Source organism: Cataglyphis hispanica, chromosome 15, assembly GCF_021464435.1.
Source record: "Cataglyphis hispanica isolate Lineage 1 chromosome 15, ULB_Chis1_1.0, whole genome shotgun sequence".
Classification (NCBI taxonomy): Eukaryota; Metazoa; Arthropoda; class Insecta; order Hymenoptera; family Formicidae; genus Cataglyphis; species Cataglyphis hispanica.
In genome coordinates, this window is record NC_065968.1 from 5,851,253 (window position 1) to 5,876,931 (window position 25,679).

General features: G+C 36.7%; 2 protein-coding genes across 4 annotated transcripts; both read right to left on the bottom strand.

Annotated features, from left to right (window-relative positions):
• On the bottom strand, positions 1 to 23,490 carry LOC126855086 (protein slowmo). Its single transcript, XM_050602457.1, has 5 exons — positions 23,291 to 23,490; positions 22,645 to 22,813; positions 17,619 to 17,705; positions 5,180 to 5,353; positions 1 to 4,729 (listed from the first exon to the last, which is right to left on the bottom strand). The coding sequence occupies exons 1-5, from the start codon at positions 23,320 to 23,322 to the stop codon at positions 4,667 to 4,669; spliced, it is 525 nt and encodes a 174-aa protein (XP_050458414.1). The 5' UTR covers positions 23,323 to 23,490; the 3' UTR covers positions 1 to 4,666.
• On the bottom strand, positions 23,455 to 25,590 carry LOC126855058 (ATPase WRNIP1-like). 3 transcript variants are annotated; one of them, XM_050602411.1, is made up of 5 exons: positions 25,178 to 25,590; positions 24,281 to 25,100; positions 24,028 to 24,219; positions 23,881 to 23,953; positions 23,462 to 23,595 (listed from the first exon to the last, which is right to left on the bottom strand). In XM_050602411.1, the coding sequence occupies exons 1-4, from the start codon at positions 25,526 to 25,528 to the stop codon at positions 23,883 to 23,885; spliced, it is 1,434 nt and encodes a 477-aa protein (XP_050458368.1). In that variant the 5' UTR covers positions 25,529 to 25,590; the 3' UTR covers positions 23,462 to 23,595; positions 23,881 to 23,882. The 3 variants fall into 3 exon arrangements, with proteins under 3 accessions (XP_050458367.1, XP_050458368.1, XP_050458369.1); XM_050602410.1 differs by lacking the exon at positions 23,881 to 23,953 and having other exon boundaries at positions 23,455 to 23,595; XM_050602412.1 differs by lacking the exon at positions 23,462 to 23,595 and having other exon boundaries at positions 23,669 to 23,953.
• Between the last annotated feature and the right edge of the window lie 89 nt (positions 25,591 to 25,679).

Consider the following 25,679-nt stretch of genomic DNA (forward strand, 5'->3'; position numbering starts at 1 on the left):
TACTTTTGTTTGTTATTTTTAAAAAATTGTTTTCATATTTTTTACATTATATATATAATATTTTACATATTATATTATAAAAAGTTGCCGATACAACATGTGATAAATGATCTCATCGTTATCATTTATTTAATCTCGTTAATCACATTGACTTTCGCGCATCATAGCAAACATAATCGACACGCATGTCACATCAGTCGATTGTTCGCACGTATGATGATCAATTTTCGTGTAGCGCATGTTCTCGAAATTCTTTTCCGGGGCACGTTTAACAAAAACACATGAGTTTTGATTATGATAGGCCCGATAACAGGCGAGCACAAAGTACGTTAAAATTTCGAAACAAATATGATCGTAAAAGTCGCTAACTGCAAGTCGATTTCGACGCGAAAGGTGATGACTGGCACTAAGTATGACTCATAAAAGAAGTATAAAGATAATTGTATGCTAATAGGGGGAGCGTATGCGCCGCGTCGACCAAACTGACTCGCATTATTATCTATCTATCTTTATGGAATACTTATGTACTCGCGTAACCGCAATATAACATTGGTCAATTTCATGTAATCACCTTTGCCGCAAAACTACTCACTAGTGCCCAGAAATTACACATATATTACTTAACTAAAAAAATCTTTCTTATGTATGCGCGCTCGCTTTTCTCGTGGCCGCCGTTCGCCGATGTTTATTATGTTAATTATTCACAATCGCACCGTCATTATTTTCGTGGTTTTACGGTGAGGAGACTCAAACGCCCGGAACGTAAAATCGGGGATACAATTTTTAATGATTATATCGTGTTCTAAAGAATATTTTTTTTTTTTTTTTTTGAAATCGAATGTTTATTTGATTCTGTGCATACTAAAATATTATTTTCTTTTTTGCCAGATATTTAAACTTTTATTGCATAGATATAAATATCGAAATTATGTCTAATTAAAAGATTTTTTTTTGATATTAAAAAGACTCGAATAATCTTATTACATATTCGAAGGTTTCCTCTCTTCTTCCGTTTAATGTGCATTTTTCTTTGAATTTTTGATAGGATACAGGCAGCGAGGAACTAATATACAGAGGCAATTTTTACGATGTAATATCGCAGACGTTCTGTACGTCATAATAATGCTCCGTCCCGTCTGTAATACTTTAGAGAAGCATGGCAAGATCTCTTTGAAGCTCGCAAAACTTTAAATCTTTAAACAGTGTACGCGATCTCATTAAAAGTTATTTCACAGAAAAGATAAAACGGGATGTATTGACGAAGTTGGGTTTCAGAAATACACCGAGTTTACGATACGAACATCGGGTGCTAGTTTGCGGCCAATTCCCTTTATCCATTACAATGCAAGTAAAATAAGAACTTGACAGGCAATACCGGAAGATAATCCGCAGAAGAGAAGAATTCTGTATTAAAATCGCGATTACGACCTTCCTTGAATTAATTTAAAAATACCACGCGATCGCGTATAAAAATAACAAAATTTTAATAGCAAATGCCATTCCGAGATATCTCACTAATAAAACATAGCCTGCTCTTTTTTTTTTTTGTTTTAAAAACTTTCCGAATTAAATATCATAACGTATATTTTATTTGTGTTGAACGGTCGGGAAACTTATTCTTCTCGTCGACCCTGATTCCACAGGCGGAAACGGTCGAAGCTCGCGAAACTGTGTTCTCAAAACTTTTAAAAACGTCCGATAGAAATAAAGCAGCCGTTAGAACTTCTCGAAACGTACTTGACCGGTCGGTGGATGGATTCGCAGGCCAGTCGAATTTATTATTTGAAAGAAAATCGACGCCGCTTTGCGGCCCCTCGAGACCATCGGCGCCAAGGAGCGCAGCGGAGCGAGGCGAGGAAAATAAGACGAGCGCTGAGACCGCGGCGGGGATAGCTTTTCACGAGGTCGTGAATCGGCAACGGCGAGGAGAATCTCCTTGACCGTTTGCTAGCTCTCAAAGTCGATCGTCCCCGAGAGCTTTTACGGGTTTTGACGAGAGTGCCGTCACGATGTGTAAACCATGAGCCCCCCCTTCGACGATTCTTCGAATCTCACCCTCTCTCGTAAGAAACGGAACCGAAGAGACGGAGACGGGATTCGACTGAGAAGCGAATCCTTTTTACGAGCACGGATACATACGCCGAGAGCGACGACGTCCCCAGATCCTCTGCGCGCCGCTGCAATTTCATTGCAGAATCACGAGTTTTCAAGGCGAGCAGCGAGACGCCTTTCGATTTTCCGAAAACCGCGCACGAGAGCGACTTTTGCTTCCCCCGAGTATTGCCATTTTGCCCGTATCATCTCTAATGTAAAGCATTGTAATCTAAATATGGATAAGGCCAGACGCGTGCGAGCTATATCGCGATACCAAAGTAAATGTGTACATGTATGTATATCTCCTCGGGGTATTATGTATACTTTCACAGTTATTGGCTGTTCGGAATCATCGATGCTGCAGAAATCGGAAATTTGAAAATTCGAAATCGAATCAGATTTGCGAAACGGAGAGAATGCATTTTCTTTTTTCGATATTATTGTGCAAAATTTTAGAAATTTCTTTACCTTAAATAATATTAAACAATTTTAATAATATAATATTAAATTATAACACGATATAATTGAAAATGTAGAATCAAATTATTCAGATGTAGTAGTCATTGTATGTATAAACTAAATTTATTAATGCCTTTCTAGTAGCCTCTTTCTAGTAGTCCCCACGTAAAAAAAATCTTGATATTAAACAAAATAGTCCATCAATCCTCGCAGCAATATTCACCATAAAATATCCCATTTTCTCTCTAGGGTAGTTGTTCGCTTGCCCAAACTACTGTTCGAGGGCACTCACGCGGACCATAGAGTACTTTCACATATAGAGTACACAACGCGTATGCGCGGGAGATCAATTTAAAGGATCGAACACGATAGTGTGTACCCCAGTAATTTCCGATCAAGCGGAATTTCGACCAAAGTCATTATTGCTTTCGATCGTCGAGAGACGATTCCGCGTACTTCAGTCAATCGCCGTGAGATGAACCGTGAGTGATCGTAATCAGAAGCGAGGGTAACGATAGGGGACGGACAGGACAAGTTTAACGCGCGGCTCGTTTGCTGGGCGGAATGTAAGAGATAATTGATGACGTTAGCGACTCATTGCTGACCTCTCTGTTACCCGACACAGACAAATATTGACAGCTTCCAATCACAAAGCGGCAAGCAGTACTTTGTACGCGCCCCACGCAGCGCTGCTCGATGTCTGCTCAGTTTTTGTATCGGACCATCGAACTCGTGAATGAATCAACGTCCGCGCTCGACGTGCATGTCGACTTTCCTAAATTAAAGCATCCGTCCGTGTAAAGTGGACGTGAATTCACCCTCTCCTCTCTCTGTCGACTTTTTGATACAAAAAAGATACATTTTTGTTCGAGGCTTTTTTTATAGTCAACAGAGGACTCTTTCATGTTTCAGTTGGAATTTAAAAACGATCGATAAATTTAGATCGACAAATCATTGAGCAAAAGAAAAAAATATCCATTATAAAAAAAAATGTAAGATAAAAATTAAGACGGAAAGGAATCGACACAAAAGAAAAACCGCGAAATTATTCGGTCGCGACAATTTCGGATATGCCAACGTACGATAGATGCGTCAAAGAGACCACGCTCAGTGATTTTGGAACGCGTTGTAAGTTGCCTCCTCGCCGCCATCAAAGAGCTTTACCTTCTCGTTGAGAAGGAATGAGAGTCCGGAGAGAGCGAACATAGTTCGGAGAACATAGTTTCGCAAAGGTCTGTGTCTGCATTGTTCGTTTTCGGTCAGTCTATGAGACTATTTGTGTGTCGGCGATAGATTCATAAAACGTACTCTTCGCGTGCAATTGAATTACTAAGTCAAATAATTTATGCGATAATCGATACGTAATAAATAATATATAATAATAAAAGATTTCACAAAAATATGGAAGGGTAGTAAACAAAAACCATTTGTGAATGTATATCAGCAAAATTGTGTCTAATACTTATTAAAAATTTTTGCTATGACTAAATTATATAAATATAAATTACATACATATATATATATATATATATATATATATATATATATATATATTGACACATATTTTTTTCTTATTCTCTTGTTCGATCGAGAACATCCACGTGTTTGAATTGGCTAAATGTAATAGATTCATGATATAACTGGCTCTCATCATCAGTCGATGCAGCTTACTGACAGAGATATGAGAGCACAGATTGAGATGTCGGAATTGTTACTGTTCAATTACCGAATCAATCGTTATACCTTCTCGTTTAAAAGTCAAACCTATACATTTTCATATTTCTCTATATCAGTCATATTATTTCGCCCGTTCGTTCGACAGAATCCTTGCAGGTCTGGGGACTCAAGGGTACGAAGGCAATTGCCCTTCCCTTCAAAGGAAACGTTCGTTCCTGCAAACCGGTTAGTAACAAGTTCCGCAAAATTCAATTAGGCTATCTATGTATTCGCCCCGCGGCGAATCATCTGCTCGTTTCTGACGAAACCCGGGACGTTAATGTTCTTCTGATCCGCGTAATCGTTCGATCTAGAAGTTGCCGCTCCCCACCGACGCCGGCGCTCATGTTGTGCTGATAGCGGCAGTTTAGAAGTTTCGCGACGGCGGCCGGGCCTTTCAGGCGAACTCCTTCATCTCGGATTCGAGTTTGTTGATCACCCATTCCAACCCTTGTCGACCCTCAAACGTAAAGAAAAAAAGATTACGTGCATACGCGAAAACGCGTCCTCGGATCGCGAAGATGCCATTCACGGGCTATCATTCAAAAATTCACTTTTATGAAATACGCGAATGCATCACTGTTTTATGAGATATTTTTTATGACGCATTTTGATACTGTCCGCCAAATTGAAAACATGTATAATACAAAAATTTCTCTACATTTCTCTATATTTCTCGAATTTATGTATCTCACTATGTTTTCATTTGAATCGTAAAAAACAAGTATTTTAATTTAAAAATTAGAAAATAAAAATATCATTATTGATATTGTTAGAATTGCAAGTAAAAAATGCGAGTAAAAAATTAATGGAACCGAAAGGTCTCATTAATATTCAATTTTTTTCGAATGTTTTAATAAATTGCATATATGTACAAAAGATATTTGAGCAAAAGGATATTTGGACTTACTTTGCTCGCATTGAAAGAAATTTTCGAAGCTAAAAGGTCCTCCATGTAGTTGGTTAGTGGTACTCCTCGGACGGTGACTACCGCTTCTTGCGTGAGTAACGTCTTGTTGGGATCAGTCGGATGGGGTGTATATCTGACTGCTTCATCTACGGCGATATAATTGCCGAAAGTTAACTGTAAAAAACAAAAATAATTGATCTGATCAATGCAAATGTTGTATGCAACAGTTTGTGCCTAATTATTAAGTAAACATTATTTCCATATATTTTTATTTATTAAATAAAAATAACTTGGCAGCATCGAGTATTACATATTATTGAAGTATCAATTATAAATCTTTTAATATTAGAGTATTAAAATTTTCTGACTTTAGTAAAACGTAATTCGCGTTATAAAAATTTATCTGTGTTATTATATATTGCTATTATATATATAAAAAAATACCAGTAAAAAATATCATTACTATTAGTTCATGTTGCGATATACTTCTATTACAAAGTTTTCAAGATTTCTCACGATTAAGTTCACGCACGGGGATCAAATTTCGGTCATTCGTATCGATTATTGTTGTTATAACCCACGAGGTTAGCAACCCTCGTGGTAGCCGGAACTATCGAGATGGAATGTTTTCACGAAAGTGACGTAGACCTTTGAATAATCGATGCTACGAAACAAGCTTGCAAACGAGTTAGCAGTGGTTCCCGTCACAGAGTAAAAAGCACATCCGACGCTTTCATTTCCGCGCCTTGCGTTGTGCTGTATTTCTCTCTTTTTCTATCATTTTGCTTTGACTGCATTATTTGACATAAATTCCCGGTTCGCTTTTAAAATTATTAACCTTTTTTCTCTCGTGCGCAAGCTAATCAAATGCGAAAATTAATTACATATTTAGAAAAATAATTTTTCGACAGAAATGTCTGTCATAGTGTATATTTTAATTATCTATTAAATATTGTATATTTTAATTATCAAGAGTACGTTGATAGAATTATTTTTCATTTTTCAACGTGATTTTTTTTTTAGTATACATATATTGTTTCGTTAAATTGTATATAAAACATTGTAAAGCATTATAAACATGTTCTTTATACCGCGCAAATTAAAGGTGATATTTGCGCAGCGTTTTGTGATAGTGTGCTGGAGCAAAAATTGTCGAATTCACGAAAGGATCGCGGCGATAATGAAACCCCGCATTGAATGACCACAGTGTATTGGTGATCTCAATATACCACAGTGCGCACGCGCTACGAACTATGTGGATATGCAGATGCAACGTATATGGTATGCCGCAACTAATTGAATATCTAGAAAAGCGTGGAGCGTATAACAAAACCCGGAGAGAGTGGCGGGCGTTGGAAGACCATCTCGAATTCATTACAGTGCGCCAGTGCGTAAACACGCGACGCGAAAACGACAAACAGCACTCTGCGGAGCGATGTGTGTAGCGGGCTTTTGTTGCATCGTGGCGTGCCATTGGTAGACAAAGTCCTGTGTTAGAGAGTGCAGTAGGATGCATCGCGTTGTCATCGCGCGCGGATTTGTTTCCTGCCGCGAGAGAAACAATCACGCGCGCCGCTTGCGCGATGAAGGCAAAGGGCGTGGAAACGCGAGAGGGTTGAAAACTAGTGTGGCAACTGGGCGCTTGGAGCTCGTTTACCCCCTCTCCCTCCCGCTCTCCCTCAAGGCCTAAAGTTTAATCTATGTCGCTGTCATAATATTTGTTCCAGTTGAAACATATTTGCTGTTAATATCATAAAGTCTGTAAATTTGCGGCGAGAAAATTGGCCGTTCGATCTTTCGTATGCATCTCACGGCGTGAGTCTAGCTTTAGACAGAGCTGCGGTGCTTGATTGTGTTTACCATTTTTTTGCAAATCACTCATACAACAGTCTCTAAAAGCTGTAGTCGCGAAGACTAAAAATAAGTCGCGATTTTCAAAATCTGCATCGCCCCTTTACGCGCACGATCTCGTAAAACACGGACACGAGATTAGTAGAGAACCACATCATTATGAGTCCCGAGGACTAGCCGACTCGCAGCGCTGTAGGGAACAATTGAATCGCAGGCACGAAATACGTTTCACGAGGAAATTAACGCCCGTGGCACATTGTGGGACCATCGCGGATATATAGAAGGGGTGCAGCGTGCGGTGTTCTATGCACTCTGCCATATTGGCAATCAGTGAAGCCGACTCTATGTTACGCCACGGCCAACTCACCGTCCAACTACTCGCTTCGCGGTACAACGATTTTCAAAGCATACAAGTTCACGTGGACGTAAAGAAAAAAACGAAAAATTAACATTACACCGCGAACTGTTGCGTTTCACGGTCGGCGTGTCAGAAACAAAGATGTCGATTAAATTCGGGGGAAATGAAATGCCACTGGTACATGACTGCACGATGGCTGCCGTCTATATAGATAGATCATTGGGATCGCAGAATTATATCGATGTTAGATGGTAATGTTTGGATTATGTTTGATTCTGAATTTTACATTTGATTTTGTAATATCATTCTACTCTTGTAATTCGAAAGATAATTGCGAAACATGTAGAGTTGTCGAGAGACAGTATTGCTATAATTATAAAATACTGAGAAATATGTTCTATTTTTATAATTTAGAGAACATTGAGATATGAGGAGAGACAGAAGAAATAAAGATAAAATGCGGTAACCAGCGAAAAATGGAAAGAGTATTAAGTTTCGCTACTCTCGAGTAATGTATTCTCCTCGAGAATTTCCGGATCTATTCCGAGTATATACTAAGTATACAGTCGTAGAATGCGAAGAAAGGCGAGGTTCGTAAGAAAATTGAAGGACTGCTACACGACTGGTTATCTAAATAAGATACTGTTATTGCAGTTCTCATTGCAATCGCGCCGCAACGGCAACTTTGCCGATGCGAAATACTAGTATTGTTATTACTAATGCTATTGAGGTCTGTACTTAATTTTCTACAACAAGAATATCATGTTCACGGAGATCGAGCATGTCTAATATCTTCCAACTAATACCATCCATCTTAAATATCATCATATCATATAATTATTTCATATAATTAAATAAAATTGTTTTTAAATTATTATGTCATGAAAATTATTGTTGTATGTTATCTTTGAAATATTCAATTAAACGATTAAAGCTGTGAAAAGACTATCTTAGTCTTAAAAAAGATGTCTAGTGATAATAGCTTAACATTGTACATGAAAGAAGAATGAACAGCAAGAGGATAAAAAAGATATAATTAGCAAGACGAGAGATTTTATTGTCATATCTATGACAAAATGTAATCGCACTCCTGTTGAAACAAATTTTTTAATCGCGGCGCGAAAAACGCTTCGCTTAATACCGAGCAGGATTACGACAATCCAGTATTATATTAAAGAGCAGTCGCTTCTCTCTCTCTCTCTCTCTCTCTCTCTCTCTCTCTCTCTCTCTCTCTCTCTCTCTCTCTCTTGTTTCAATCCAACTTTTTTATCCCAACTAACTAGGCAAAATAAAAGTAGCTTCAACTTTTGATTTTTGGAATTTCCCGGCGAATGTGTGACATATAAATAGACACGAAAGCAAATAGTTTTTTACGCAGATTGAAGATTGTAAGCCTTTAAGCGCGCATTCACATTGCCATAGCAGCGAGATTTTTTCGCGAAAATAAACGAATAATAAAGTAACGGATAATCTGAAAACGTTACAAATACATTGGTCGATTTTACTTCATATTTTTTTTTCACGAAGATTAGGATCGGTTTTTTTTTTTTTAAATCGTATGTCAAATGGCTATTAATAGCGGTTACAATTCCGCAAAAACAAACTTGATAAATAAATTTAATTATGCTATCTTAATAGCCCGGATAATTTAAATGTTTTTCACATGAAAAATGTATCAATTTTATCACTTTTAGTGCATTTTTAATTAATTTCTAATAAAATTTCTTTACAAAACAATCGCGTTCCATATCAATTCTTTTTCCACGGCAAATATTCGCAGAGATTAACTCACAATCTTTTTTCTTACGTTCTTTGAACAACAAATAACATAATCTCTCTCGTCGACATCTCGCCTTAGCGCAATGCGTAAACATCGTGAAGAGAAGAAAATAATAAAAGAAAGAAACGTAACGACGAAGAACGAACGAGATTTAATCGTATCAAGCGAACAATCGATCGTCCTGTCAATTGCGAATCTGTCGTTGACGCCGAAAGTAATTAATTTCAGCCTCTTTTCCCAGTACGACCGCGAAGAGCGGTGGCGCATCGTCGTACTGGCAGCGGACGTTGCGCAATGCCACGGGTGCATCGGTTAATTGAAAATTTTTCTCGTCAGTCGCGCGCGTCGAAATTCATGTTTGCCAATCGCTCCGAGCTCTCTATGCCAAAACCCCCCTCGTTTGCTTTCCATTTACCGGTGAGCGAAATGCGACCGCGCCCGATGACGCATCAACCGGGAAACGAGATATCTCGGACGACTTCTCAGTAGCTACCTTGAAAGCGTCGTATCGATTTGCAGAAATACTTGACAATAAAGCAAGCATTTCACGCTCTAAAGATATTTAATAATCTTATTTTACGAGCTAGATTAACGATGCAAAGATAAGATCAAAAATAATAATAAAATTAATGAGATAATATAATTTTTGTTGAATACAGCTGATTTTTTTTTTTAATTTTATGATACGCGTTCGAAAATACATTATTATCAAATCGTTGACGTAAAGATAGATAATAATAAAAGTAATCTTTCAAATCTCAAAGTTCTCGATACGTGTAACGAACGTATCAATCTTCTCGTGATAGGGAGAATTGAGAAATGTTGACTCAAACTTTGCTAATTAAAACCACGTCGTACGAAGAAGGAGTTCCCTGATGATTGTAAGCATAGCACGCGCGTCCCTCTTCGAAAATTCCCACAATTCCGTTTCACCCTTTGATAATACGAGCAGAGAATGGAAGACTGCAGGGCGTAGGGAGAACTGTTGTGCGTGTGTTTGTGTGAGGAGTGGAGGCTCTCTCCTTCAGCGTGTACTCGCGAATAATTAGCATCGCCGCATAATTGAGAGGACTTTGCGGATTTGGCTGCGCGGGCTGCATTGTTCGGTGGGCTTGCAATTCGCCCATACCATCCGATGCCTCGAGAGGGTTTCGCGGCCGGAAGCCCAAATCTGCCGGCACACAACTCTGGAAGCTGGATCGACCTCGATGCAGTTCGGACGCTTCCTCTGCGCGCGCTAATCGCCGATTTCAGCGGATTTCGGTGTTGCTGACAAATCGGTATTAGATTCTGTAACCGAGAACTTGCAGCAACTCGCGTTCAAGTTGATAGCGCACACATCGGCTGCGCGCTTTATTCGCATTTTCCATACATGCGGCTAAGAAAATACTTTAACAATTGTGTGAGAAAACATTTAAATTCATTTTAATTCGATTAAAGTGATATAATTTTTATCTATCGTTTTATTAATAATAAGAAGCTATAAATACGTATCGTTAAAATCTTCAAATAAATCCAAGCGAGTGATTAAATGTACACATAGCTCGCGAGACAAACGCGACAATTCATTATTTTGAAGCGACGTGCTTATAAAAATTGCCGCGGTACCGTCCCGGCGATTCGGAAGAAAATCGAGGGACCATCGAATCCAGATGATTTAAACGCCCGTCACCGAAGGGGTTAATACGCATCCGCTCGCCGCCGGTCAAACTTCCCCGGAAATCCCACAAAAACAGAGACCTAATAAATCAATCAAGCGCGCTCGTGTGTAAGCAGGGATCGCAATACGTTGCCGGGCACACGAAGGAAACCGGAACGATATTTTAACGGCAACGCCTCCTGCATATATCCCGCTAACGATCTCCGTGTCGCGCTGCCGCCACCTTCATCGCCACACAAATTTCCGTGAGCAAGCGCGAGAACATCGAGAGACAGGAGGATGAAACAAAGGGGAAAGGGTTAACTCGACAGTGGCGAAGAGGATGTACTCGACCGTTCGCCATCGAGGACGAGAATTAATAACGGACACGCGTGTATCGACGATGTATCCCCAGGCTTCGTGCTCGTCGACTCCCCGCGGATTTGGGTGATGGAGAACCCCTGCCTCCCTCGACCCTGCCCAACCCCGACCGAAGAGGCTAAGCGGAGTGAAAAGAGACGAAAGAGGATAGCAGGCGAGAGAGGATATCACTGGACGCGACTGAATTATTGTACGTGTGGTCCTCTAAATCATAAAAACAACAAATTGCGCGCGGTTCAACGCGCACTATAACGCTGAGTCACGTGTCTCACACACATTTCGTATACACGCGTACACACATTGAAAGAGTATTTATATGGATACGAGGCGACTAGTGTCGAGTTTTCAAACCGATTGAAATGTAGAGTCTGCGAGCGAGCGGGTGACTTAATGAAAAATAGTAACTTCATATTGCATTGCGGAATAATCTCGTCGATTACAGCCGCACACGTCTGTATGTCGGGACAGTGCGTGCTTTGGAGGCGTTGATCCCCTTTAACTCGTCGTCCGTTGCACGCTGTCATCCGAAATATCCTTTTCCGGCAGTCCGCTTTCAGCTCGTTTGTCTTTGTTTCACGAAATCTAACCGATGCACGGCGAAATGCACAACTTTACTTTAACATATTAGATATAGTAAGAGCGGCATTATGTGATTACTTTTGCACATAAGTTGCAACTGTGACAATTTATACTTTTGACACTTTGCGACGAATACCGCCGATATTTATATTATATTCGTGACTAACTATTATATCCAAATAATAATAAAAATAATCAATTAGCGAAATAACAAATTATTTAATGTTTATTTTTATATTTTACAAGATATATAAAATATTATCATATATGGGAGAAGAAGGAGAATGAGTAAAGCCGCACCGCGGTCAGTTCAAGATGCCCCATCTGCGCGAGAAAAGAATGAATGAGTTTAAACAAGCGTGTGCGCGATTAATGTTGTGCAAGCAGACACGTGCTAGGCGCGGTCAGCGCCCGCTTGTTCGTTCTATAATCTGATAATATCCGGCCGGTGTAGCAACGGGAAAATATTTCATCGTTTTTGCGCCCCGACGCGCGCTTATATTCAACTACGAAACAATGACGCCCGCAAATTCCCGCGAGGCGCCCAGGGAGATCGCTGTAAATTAACAATATGCAATTTTATAGCAGCGTAATATTTGCAATGTTCGGACAGAGCAGTATTTTCATTAGCGCGAGTTTAAGCGGATCGGTGCAAAAACACCTTGCTCCGTCGTTAACTATCGCCAGCACTGTGTAACTCACCGAAAAAAATAGCGTTTTTGTTTCAATGTTCTCATAATCGTACATCATCGCGGGTTCATCGTGCGACTCGAATCGCGAAAATGATAACGTAGTAACATAATTGCGATAATATTGCGATCTCGCGTCGTTAACTCTATTTATGTCAATTCAACATTCGAAGAACTTTAAATTTTAATGGTTTCATGGAGTTCTTTAAAGCAATTGATTTTATATATGATTTTTTTTTATATGTGTAGTATCAGTCTGTTTACTCCGATAAAATAAGATTGGATGTTTATTTAAATGGAACGTGCGATAATTTTTCCCCAGATTATAAATTAAAAAAAAATTATCATCTATTTAATATATACATAAGAAGAAAAAAGAAAAAAATTCATGATTTTAATATTCCAATAATTTATTCCAGGCTCCTCTTTATTTGCTGATACTATCATTGATTAATAGCAAATCGGGTAAATTATTTCACTGAAACATATCGACTCATAGTTGTTAGAGAAATCTATCGGTAAAGCAATTAAAGAGAGAGAGAGAGAGAGAGAGAGAGAATCTTAATAGCCACGTGCCCATTGTAATTCTCCTACGTACAAACTAATACCCAGTTGCGAAAGTAATCTTCTGAAGATAATATCAACTTACGATGGGCACGGAAATCCGTCAAATCCGTTGCGTGTATACGCGGCAACTCAATTATTCCAAGACGTGACCGTGATCATCTTAATAGCCGCGTTATACGCGATTATGATCCTCGCAAACGATATCTAACTATCCCATTACGTTCTACAACAATGTGACGCACATGTACCTAGGATCGACGATACAGTACCTTGTTTACGGCGCGACGTATGTGTAATGCCATAGTCCTACCAATTCTGAAAGAGCAATCTAGCACCCAGAGTGCTAGATTGCTAAAAGATATCTCCCGTAAATTCGACTAGTTGTACATCTGAAATCTACCGAGCTTACGTTTCTACCACGTGTCTCGTCCGTTCCGATTTTCTCGCTCGAGCGAATTACATTCGCGTTCGCAAATGCATATAACGTACACGCACATGTCCATTTGTATCACACCCCTGCAGGCACATTAGGAAACATGTAAACGCCGAGAGAGGATTACTCAATTATAGTCCGAGTTTATCCGTAAAGCGATAAACATCCTTATAGATTATAACAATCGATAAGATTTTTGAGAGACGATTGTATATTTTAAAGAGATATAAGGTAGAAGTATTATTTTACCGCATGAATAAATTATTATATCCTGTTATTTTATGATGCTTCAATGATTTCATGATGAAAATCAATGTATCGAAAATTAATACTTTTTAAAAAATTGCCATTAAAAATTATGGAAATTTTATTAATTTTGGAGAAATTATGTAAAGAAATTATTATAGCAGTGACCCTACCAACAAAGTATATATAAAATTAAATATATTATTTCCTATATAAATATAACATTTAATGAATATATAATTATTGTAGATCAATTCTCTCATATTAGAAACTGTATCGCGATAAATTTAAATTATTTTTAATCTAGAAGTTTTTGTGGAATAAAATGTAATGAATTTACAATATCGCATGACTTACCATATCATAACACTAATTATTGCATGTTTCTTTTACACAACATTTCTCAACAAAGTTTCTAGTAATGTTTACTTTAACCGTAAACTTTATTACTCAAAGCGCGCCATGTCACGTTAATACGAGAATTCGTGAGACATGCTAGCAGGTGAATAGCGCATACCGAAGAGAATTCGGCCGCAATCTTAATTGCGGAGACATTTCTCGACGGGAAGGAGGGTGGCACGAACAAGAAAGATGACGTCGACTCTCCCGCGAGCGAAAGATGGAGTCGAAATACAGTGAAAGACTGTCTCATTCGAGGCATCGAGTACACGCAGCGATCTCCAGTGACGCAACATGCGCACCAAGATTTCTCCCCATTTCTAATCTCGCAATTGTTGGATATTTTGCGACGTAATGTATGCGCACGCGATATCGTATTTCGCCATCTAACCCTGCGTGAGATGGTCGTGTAAATTATATATACGTAACACGTTGGCGTGAATAAAAGTGGCGCAATTACATCCGTAAAACGATCAATGAGAGAATAAAGATGAATTTATTGTCGCAGCGATATGTGCAATATCTACCTTCAGATTCGAAGCAAAATTGATTATACGCGACTACATCCTGCATTGTATATAGCTTTCCAGCATTAATACTGTATAGACACTCTCCGATTTGTCTTTGTCTGTCGTATCGGTTTACATGCGACGCACAATAGCAGCCATTCAACTCCACAATGCAACGTGTTTTTAATGTATCATCTTTACATGCCATAATATATTTGATAAAAAAATAGCACAGTTCGTTATTGTACTTTGCTACATAAATACCAGAAATGGTGAATCTTTTAGCCATTTTACGCAATCGATTGCAATTTACTATTCTACTTCTTTCTTGTACACATTTGAAAATAAACTTAGAATTCTCATATTCTTCATTATTAATCATTGATAAACATTTCGAGCGACAAATTGTCGCTAAAGTATAGCTAATGGAACTGCCACACCGACCTTTGCAAAGCAATTTACTCTCGCTCTATCATTCAGTCATACTTCAGTTATCCGCGCGAGTACATCATCGCTCAGCGTACGCCGATTTAGCCGCTTGTGAAAGCACTCTCTCGTACGAATTAGCCGGAAACCAGAGCATGCGAGTACGATCTTAGGTACATAATGTACTCGCGCGCAGATACATATGGAATCTCGATGGATATAAAAGATCGACGTAACAGCTCCTCATAAAGGGAGAAAGAGAGAGAGATTCCTCTCCTCCTTTTGCTTTAAGCCACATGCGGATCGTTCATCATACCAGTAATGCATCTACCGTCCCCGCATTTCTCTTGGTCTCTTTTCCGTCGACGAAGCGGGGGATGATCTTCGACGCGAACGGAAAAGCCGCGACCAATACCACCGTCCACCCCTTCCCTCCCTCCTTTCCTTTTTACTCTCCTCGGTTACCGCATCCCACCGCCCTTTCCCTGACACCCCACAGCTGATACACCTCGCCAAGGAGCTCTCCCAGCTATGCAACCTCCGGTAATGCGCGCATCAATAACCTATCATATCCAACCTTCTGGATGCGGTAGTGGCGTGCATTTCAGCTCTCTCGCTCCCCCTCCAACAACACGTTCACTCCCCGATCTCAGACGCGTCGATCTCTTCGAGCTTGCAGCTAGATACTTCTCCGGAGGGTCTTTACTATGCATATATATATTCCTTAGAACGGATGTTATGTAAATCGGAACTAGAAAATCGTTTTCTGATAGCGGCTCGGAAAAAATCCGGCGATTTTGCGCCAACGCACCTCCATCCGAAACGTGTTGCACATGCAACGCTAGGGAAATTATGTGCGAAAATTGTCAATTTTTTTTATAAGTTTCCTGTGTTGAAAAATATTTAAAGTTTCCAAGTATCTTTGAACATAAATATGGCGTGAAAAACTTCGCACAATTTGATAAACTTGCCCGCTATAGAAAAGAACGGGAATATTGATTCGTCTTGACCAAGTACATCCTCCCACTTAATGTAAAAAAGATATAATGAATAAAAAATATAACGAGAAAAATCGTTTAGTGACTTATTCCGTAATATTAAGAGATTGATGCTATATTAATATCCATATATCAACATTTTAATTTAATATGATGTCTAACTAGAGATGCAAAGCTCTATAATCAAATTACAAACTATTTTCCTATAATTTTCTCTTTTTATAATTTAAAAAAAAAAGAATCGGAGAAATAAAATAAAATCCAATTTTCATCACCAATGTATAATAATAATAATGTAATATATAAAAAAAAAATAAATTGGTATACGATAAATTGAGGCATCAATAATGATTCAATCGATGATAATAATACGGTACAATAATTCTAAATCATTACGAAATAAAGTTCATTTGTCCATAAACATTTGCATGATTTCAATAGCAAAACATATAAAGAGAAACAGCGTTGCGGAAAGTATGCTTTTATTACTCGCTAATGGAGAAACCTCGCTTGATATTCTTTCTTTCCGGTTGATACTCTATTATGTCATTTTGCGGAATGAATCATAATGCTTTTGAAATTTCGTCATGGTCGAAAAATTGCCCAAAAATGCTCGTTTCGCCATCGCAAAAATTAGGAACCGTAGATGATGTGTTTCAATGCGATGTTTCTATTGATAACCAGCCGCCGATATACGAATATTATTTCTGCGGATATGCATCTACGGCCGCAAAATTGTCAATTTTATCATTTATATTCGCTAGTTTCGAAACCAAAAAATTGAACCGACAAACAGAAATAATAATAGTGTCAAATCTTTAACAGCGATAATCACTGCCCTGAAATTCTCAACATTTTTTTTTCACGCATATACTAATATCACCGCCTAAAATTAGATTGTAAAAATAGTAAAAAGAAGAGTGGGGTTGTTGATGCTGCCAAAAATTCATTTCAGCATATAATGATATTACTCTGCGGGTATCTAATTTGGGATTGTAATTGAACCGATTGCAATGCACTCGCAAATACGATTAACAATATGATTAAACATCTCTTACAGAGAAAACGAGAAACATACATACATTACGAAAATCAATGAACGCATGAATAATTATATATTTATACGATTCTAATTGAGTAATATGTATGCACTACGGGGAGATATATTTCATGAGTTGACAGAATTTTGCACGTATCAAAAATACAAAAATATAATTAAATATATTTTTTATGTTTTAGCATTACAAGTGCTCTTCGTGAAAAATGTTAGCAACTTATGCAAGGAGATCTCTCCTCTTTAACATGCATTTCCTTTTCTTAAAACATTAAAATGTTCAATATATTTATTTTTACATTTACGTTATATGTTATGTACATCGAGAAACTCTTTTTATAAATATATGACACACGTATACTTAAAAATATCATAACATGTCAATAGTGTTTGTTTTGAATAATTACACCTATTGCGACTACATTTTATAATGCAGAATTGAAATTGCATGTTGCAAAATCGTGAAACAATGCAATAATTTTTTTCTTTCTACTCATTTTTTAAACAAAAAACAAATAAAAAGTACTTACATTATGCGTCCTGAGGATCATTTCTCTATTCACAGGATCGACCTCGCTGCGCTCGCTGGCGTAACACAAGTTCGCGTAGCCAATTAACTGTAAAAAAAAAAGAAGAAACGTGCGCTCGTATAATAAGCCCTGGCATCAACGTAAAAAATCTTACTCGCGTAAAAAAAAAAAGTCCGCACTATTTAAATGTAGTTTCGGCGAGAACTGGCTGGCGAACTGCTAAAAACCGATTCAGCCACCGATAAAAATCTCGGAAGTGCTATAGACAAGCACTTCCGGTTTCAAACTTTCCGCATTGAATTCGACGATAAAGCCTTCCAAACTTCAATGGTATGTTTCAGTCTTCGAGAGCTACTTGGGCTCGATTTCACGACTTTTCGTAGCATGCTCAGTAGAGCGAAAAAAGAAGTGCAATGAGAAATTAGAGAGTAATTCGTGAATTATTTATTATAGCGTAATATTATACAATAGAATAGATAAAATCAACTTAGAATCAACATATACTTATATATACAGTTGCTTTCAATTCTATATATCGTGTCGTCATTCTATACAGCCCGATAATCTATCAAATGTAAACATTCTTCATTACAATAAATTATAATTAATCCCATATTTAGTTATTCTACTGACTATTATTAATCCATTATATATAGCATTAATAAAATATCATTTGCAGAAATTATATGTAGTAGCATTCACGTTCAATATCGAAAAGGTAAAACAACGGAGCTTTATGGAAATACACTATGTATCACATGCTCATATCAGCATGTTTATATATACATGAGGCAAATTAAACAAACAAGCGATATTTACATGAATAGCGCTGGGCTCTATAGAAAGCGATAAGCGATTATTAATTGGTTCTGCGTCAGAACGTGGACGGTAATCAATTTTGTTAAACACCTACAATGACGGTTGCATTATCCTGTTTTCACAATTATATACGAGAAGCATACACGAAAACCCGAAATTAATGATATCATTTATTCAATCGTCGTGCAAAATATATCTAAGTTGTTGAGCTTGATAAAAATTGCAAAACTATAAAAAAATTATCAATCAGCAAAACTAACACTTTTTCATTGAAAGTGGACAAAAAAGGATTAATCATAAAATGTCAAATAAAAAATAAAGCCATCCTAGCGACAAACACGATACATGGTGATCGATCAACCAATTTTACGTCATGATTTTTGGCGTACCATTTTGAAGTGTAACTTTGGAACGCTGGAACACAGCGGCAGTTGCATTGAGTAATTATTAGAACTAATCGCCGACGATAAATAATTTGAAAGCATGAACATTCCGGTAGTCTGAACCGCCTATTTCAGCCAAGAAGAAATAGAACGTCGCTTTTCATAAGTTTGCGCGGCTGCGCGATATTAATAACAAATTAGCATGAGTAATTAGGTAATTAGAAAGACGCTAATTGGGCAGGCATCATACTAAGTATACTTTAATTATTATTCCCTTTGCGATTAATTATGCATATTCTAATTAGTCGCCCGAATAAACCGGCCTGCTTATACGTCGCTCGGCTGCCAATTCGAGCGTTTTGAGCGAACAGGCGCGATAAGCAAACTTTTTTCCAGAACACGTTTCGTTGTCGAGTGCATCCGCTAATTACTCGGAATAGTGCGCCGGTGGATGCAGCATTGAAAACGGTGTCGGCGAAAGCGTCACGAATGGTCTGCGCACTTTTTCATTCGTTAAGTAATTTCGGCGTATCTAAATACTGCAACTTCCAGCTCTCTCTACAGTAACAGTTACGTAGAGTGCTCGAAAAATACGACTATAAAAATACTACATATGTATGTGATCGTACACCTGCTCGACACTGTATTTGTACTATATTAAAATTTTCAACTCTTCTCTCTCTCTCTAAAGAATAACATTTGTGGTATACTAAAAATTTGTCTAAATCTAATTTATATTTAAATATATTCATTAAATGTTTTACACTATTTAAAAAGAATATAACTTTCTCTCTCTGTCATTCACATTCATTACTTTTTCATTATTTAATACATACCATGTATTATTTGAAACAATAATTAAAAGGAAAAATTAAGAATAAAAATGAAAAAACTACGTGAAGATAAAATCATTTATCATCAATCTTGTCAAATGTCTCGATAATATTAATGAAAATATTTTAAGCCCTTGTGTCAAAATATCATAAATTGCTTGCACGCTCTCTTTCTTACTATCGACCGTCTAAACGATCACTTTATGTACGGTCGTTATTCGAGCACTCTGTATATGATATCGTGAGTCAAGCCATTCGAGCGAATGGTGCACAACGAAACGGCCCAGCGAAATGGCCGAGCTTATAGAAAATCCGACGAGAGGAAGCGATCCGCGAGAGAGGGATTCGACGCCCCAGAATCTCCAGAGTATGCCGGCAAAGGCACCAAGAGATAGCAAAGGATGGGGAGGTTTGCCAGGATATCCCAGAAAGCGGGCGCGTCTGGCTGGACGATTGCCAAACGGCGTAACATTGAGCGCGCTCATTATGAAAGTTGATACCGGGCGCGAATGTTGTTTTGCAATTCCCCGAGTCCCCGGCACCTTTTTTTTGCGCGCGTTTGTCGAAAGTTTTGAATTTCCGGATTTCTGTGAAACGTTGCCGGAGATTGCTAAGCTGGGAAGAGCGGCGCGAGGGTTTTTGTCGATCCGCCACGGGCTACCTCAGAAAGAGGTCGGATGATTCTGTTACGGTTCATGGATTGATTTCTTATCGTCCGCCGGAGAGATCAGTGCAATATCAATTTTATTGTGCGAAATGACTGTAAAAAAGCTGCGCCGATAAAAATATGCATAAGTTACGCATCAAGATGTAAAAACGTTCGATGTGAATAATAGATGCAAAATTTACAAAGGTAATGTCCAATCCATAATTTTAAATTGTAATGTAATGTCAATATATGATTGCCATCTTATGTGTAGCACAGAATCTATTGATTCAAATAAATACAAAATGCAGAAATCATAATTGCCAGATGAAAGAATAAATTGGCGAAATTTAATTAATGAACTATACTTTTCCTGCATTTTCCACAAAAAAAAAATTCATAAAAATGTTACGCTATTTTCTATATAAAGAAAGTTCATGTATAGACTACATTTCGTACGAGCTACAATTAAATTAAGAAAAATGAAATCATATTATACACATGTTCTACTACATTTTATTCGCTATAAACTTTTAAAATAATTTGTAATAAACTTGTGAAAAATTATCGAACATTTTGTATTTCGATCTAAAATACTGCTGTATGTCACGAATAGCTTTTATTCAAGAGTTCACTGGGACGTCAACCAACATGCTAGTTGCGTCATCACAAAAAGTTAATCGTATTATAATGTTTGCAGTTGCGTTCAAAGTTCATTTCTTCACTGATGCTATCAAGATTGATATATATATATATATGCCTGATTCAACTGATATTGAAAATCAATGCACCCTAAAATATTAGTCATTAACAAAATATAAATACTATCGCGTGTATTATATATTCAAAGATTTATTTTAATCTAAAGAGACATGGCAAAGACAATGACATCAAAATTTAATTTTTCTATCAAGAAATTTAGAGCTATTCAAGTCAAGTGAAATGATAAGTAAGATATCTAAATATTTTTTGAGATGCAATTAAATATGCTGCAAATGTACGAAAGACTAAGAAATAAACAACCAAAAAAGTTTATTCAAGTTTTATTCAAGTTATGTCACTCTAAGTTATATCTTCTTCTGTCAAGTACATAACAGCAGTATAGTCAGCAGTAATTTTGACTTCGCGTGACAAGAAAAGTTGGAATATTAGATTATAAAAGGTTTCTGTGTAATCAGCGCGAGTCGATAACATATTTAAACGTTACTAACGGACAACATTACAAGTCGCGAAAGTTGTTTTGATAAATTTGCACGTGAATGAAGTAGTTTTATCCACGTTCCACGAGATTGCGTTGTAAAAATCGATGAACCGAACTGTGGATAAATTCTCGCAAGGTTACCATCATGCAATTCGACCATTGCGCTCTGCTCTGTCTTGAGCGATGACCTTGTATAGGTCAGCATTCACGTGACTAAATACTTGAGAATGCAATGAAACATTCTTTACAATACTTTATTGTTCTCTTATATAGCAATTTTATGTCTTCTTAAAATAGAAAAATTCAATGTCGTGCTATAGCGTGCAGTCATATGTAATCTCTTCGCATCAATGATTAAGTAGCATGATAAAACTTGAGTGACTAAAGAATGAATCATGTGATAACGTTTCTTCGTATTAAATTTCAAAATTTGCATTATAATATCGCGCTTTCATGAAACATAAGTAAAAACTCTTTTGTTTCAAACTTTGCATTGTAATGTAAAATGTATTATAGTATTTTCTTATTGAGATACTATTTTATCTCTTGAAGTCAAAACAGCTGACTAAACAAAAAATTTGTCCACATCGAAAAGGCATGTTCGTTTACACTAATTATATTATTGCAAAACAATACTATAGCACGACAAAGTATACATATGCCTGTGTATATATATATATATATATATATATATATATTTTGAATTATGAAACAAATTCATTCGTTCGTAAAAAAGCTATATATGAGATTAGAAAGATCACATGTACAACAATATATCAACACCTCCGCGAGAGCATTTCATAAATGGCACGTGACAGTTATACGTAACAAATACGTAATATTCTCTCGTGTCTGCATCAGCATATTCGGAATCGATATAATTGTATTGGTTTCTCGTATATTAACAAACGGTATTGAAATAATATTGGTATCGAGTTTTATATAGTGAAATCTATATAATAAAAAAATCTTATGTAAGATTAATTTTTTTATTTAATCTATATCATTTATGTAAAATAAATCAAGAAACTATTACAATTATATTAACTCTGATAATTACCATTCAAGGTTGGGTTATGTTAGGTTAGATATGGTATCGAACGCGCGCGATAATGCAGGCACGTGGCAAAATTGTAAGACTTACCGCTTGCGTCCATTTAGGAAATCCCCATTGAGTAGATACAACGAGCCTGTGGGTATGAAGAACACCGTCGACTACTTTTCTGTCGATGACGTCCGCCCCGATTACCGAGGGTACCATAGGATTCGGGTATTTCCTCCATGCAGCTTGCGCTACCGTTTCCCATGGATGACTGCAGGGGGACAAATAGACTTATTAAAATTACTATTGTCTGGAAGAATATATATCGTGATTTAATTTTCAAAAATTATTTGACAAATTTATTTTTTTCTGACAATGAGAGAAAAGTTGACTTCATATACGAAACATAAGTTAAAATAATGTATTATTTTAATTTTTTTTTTATACTTCTACAATAGAATACAATGCTTTATAATCCTAAAAATCGTATTAAAAAGGTACAAATATACTATAGAACTTTAAATGTCAAAGATATATACATATATAACCTACATTTTCGCTTCCCCTTCCCTAACAAGAAGTTACTTTATTCATGAAACGTAACAAGTAAAACGATTAACGATAACGAGATTGTTAGGAGTATAACCAAGTTATCCTTTTTAGATGAATTTCATACAAATAATGTATGTGAACGAAGAATTAATCAAGCGCGATGTGAAATGAGTATCCGCATTTACTCCATACTTACTCGAAGATATGTTCGGACGTCCAGATTTTCATAGCGTTATGGATAGAGCGAGCAAAGCTGCATGTAGGGCGGGCACTGTAATTTAACGTGCGACACGTGCGCGGAACAGGCTATCGCGATTCCGAGCGTCTGCCGTGCGTCGAGCCGTCTTTAAAAATATGATGTAAGCGAAAAAGATTTTATAATGACAAGACCAGTATGTTCTGTCCCACGCTAAACAGCGTGAACTGAGGTATCAGCCAATGGCTGACGCGTTACGTAGTGCCTAACGTCATTGGTCGATTTGCGTGTGCGACAATGGCGCGCTAGAATCAAACGTATCGTATATATAGATGAAGTCGACAATTTGTACAATGTCGATGTTTATAAAGTTAGTGTATTGGATATACATGTACTTTAATAATTATTAAATATAATTCACTAATTTTGCGACAAATAGTTGATGTATCTCGATTAGTAAAAGATTAATCAATCGATTAGTTTGAACTTCAAATATTTGGAAATTTATAACAATTCTATCTTGAAAGTTGAAGAAATTAAAAAGAAATTGTGTAAATATAAATATAATATAAAAAACCATATAGTATTACTTTTAAATATTTATATGCTCTTTTTCTTGAAAAAAATTGATGTGTTGTAATTCTGTAGGTAAACAATCAATATCTATAAAGAAAAAAGGATAGGTTATTGTAATATTTAAATTGTGATAATCACATAAGCAATGAAATAAACCTTACGTCTTTTGTGTAATGGCACAGCAGGCTGAGAGTCTTTGTATTTCAAAATAATGTTCTCAGCTGCTTTTAACGCATTATATACTGATCGAGACTTTGGTGCTTTCGCTAAATAAACTGCACATTGTCCCAAAAGTACATCACATTCTGGCATACCAATCATTTGACATCCATACATTGTGTCAACAGCTACACCTAAATAATATTAAAAACAATTTATTTATGTATATTATGTGAAAACAATTTTTTTGTTTACCTAAAGCATCTGGATCAGCTAGACCGATATCCTCACTAGATATTCTAACTAACCGTCTCGCAATGTTTACTGGATCTTCTTTAACTGCCATAATTCTAGCCATCCAATATAGGGAAGCATTTGCTTTACCAGCTCTTATTGATTTATGAAGAGCAGAATACATGTGATGGCTCTGACTGGTTTCTTTTTCAGAAAGCACATGTGCTTTTATTAAATTCTCTTTAATATCTTTAAGAATAATATTATTATTACATGTTTTTAATCTATCGGTTTTTTTTGCAAGCACTGCTAATTCTAAAGTATTCAGAGCTACACGTGCATCACCATCACATGCTTCTACTAACCATTGTATTGTATCATTATCGATACAAAATTTAAGATTTGAATGGGATTGTAACTGCTTTCTATTCATTTCAGTTTTTTCTTGTGTATTGAGTTTGGTTCCATTTATGTAGTCTATTGCCTTATGAAGAATTTCTGTTATATCACATTCTGTTAATTTATTTAGCACAAACACACGACAGCGGCTTAACAAAGCTGGATTCAAGCTGTAGGATGGATTTTCGGTAGTACACCCAATTAAAGTGAATGTCCCTGCCTCTACATGCGGCAAAAATATATCTTGCTGAAGCTTGTTAAAACAATGAATATCATCCATAAAGACAATAGTTTTGCATCCAAATCTGGATTTGTTCTTTGCTGTGATAACAGCATCTCTTATATTTTTTACGCCAGAATTGTTTGCAGATAATTTTACAATGTGCACATTATCACCTGCTATTTCTTTACTTAAACATGCTATTACATTGGTTAAGGACGTCTAAAATATAAAGTATAAAGATAATTACTATAAGTATAAAAATAAAAAGTATAAAAAATAGTAAAGAATAAAATTACCTTTCCACATCCAGGTGGACCCCAAAATATCATACTGGAAATTTCTCCCTTTTCCAGTAAGTAGCCCAAGACAGTGCCTGGACCAAGAATTTGTTTTTGTCCTACATAAGCTGCAGCATTTGTCGGCATCATTTTTTCAACAAGCGAAACATGTTCCTTATCTAGTTTCCTATCTTCCTCCGAGGATTGTACTTTGGAATGTTTTATAAAATTATGTTGAGATACCTTTTCCATATTATTTGGCATTTGATTGGTATGCACTTTAATTTTTTTTATTTTATTGTTTATCACACAGTTTTTTTCAAAAGGAAATGATCTTTTAAATTTTCCTTCCATATAATTTCCTTCCATATAAACTTCTTGATTATGTTATTCTATTTTTCTACGCACTTGTTCGTGGTTTGTGTTTGTGCTTGGCGAGTATTATTAGCGTTATAGCACGAAACACATCGAGAAGTGATTTTATCGACAATATTAAAAAGTGGCTAAATAATTACAAATC

Bases quoted from the DNA above. Each gene is read 5' to 3' on its own strand.
- LOC126855058 (XM_050602410.1), bottom strand. From the start codon at position 25,528: ATGGAAGGAAATTATATGGAAGGAAAATTTAAAAGATCATTTCCTTTT. The intron at 25,101-25,177 runs GTAATTTTATTC...TTTATATTTTAG, and splicing joins GTCCACCTGGATGTGGAAAG to ACGTCCTTAACCAATGTAAT. The intron at 23,596-24,027 runs GTAAGGTTTATT...GTTTGATTCTAG, and splicing joins TGTGCCATTACACAAAAGAC to CGCGCCATTGTCGCACACGC.
- LOC126855086 (XM_050602457.1), bottom strand. From the start codon at position 23,322: ATGAAAATCTGGACGTCCGAACATATCTTCGA. The intron at 17,706-22,644 runs GTAAGTCTTACA...TTTTTTTTACAG, and splicing joins TTCCTAAATGGACGCAAGCG to TTAATTGGCTACGCGAACTT. The intron at 4,730-5,179 runs GTAAGTCCAAAT...TTTACGTTTGAG, and splicing joins TTTCTTTCAATGCGAGCAAA to GGTCGACAAGGGTTGGAATG.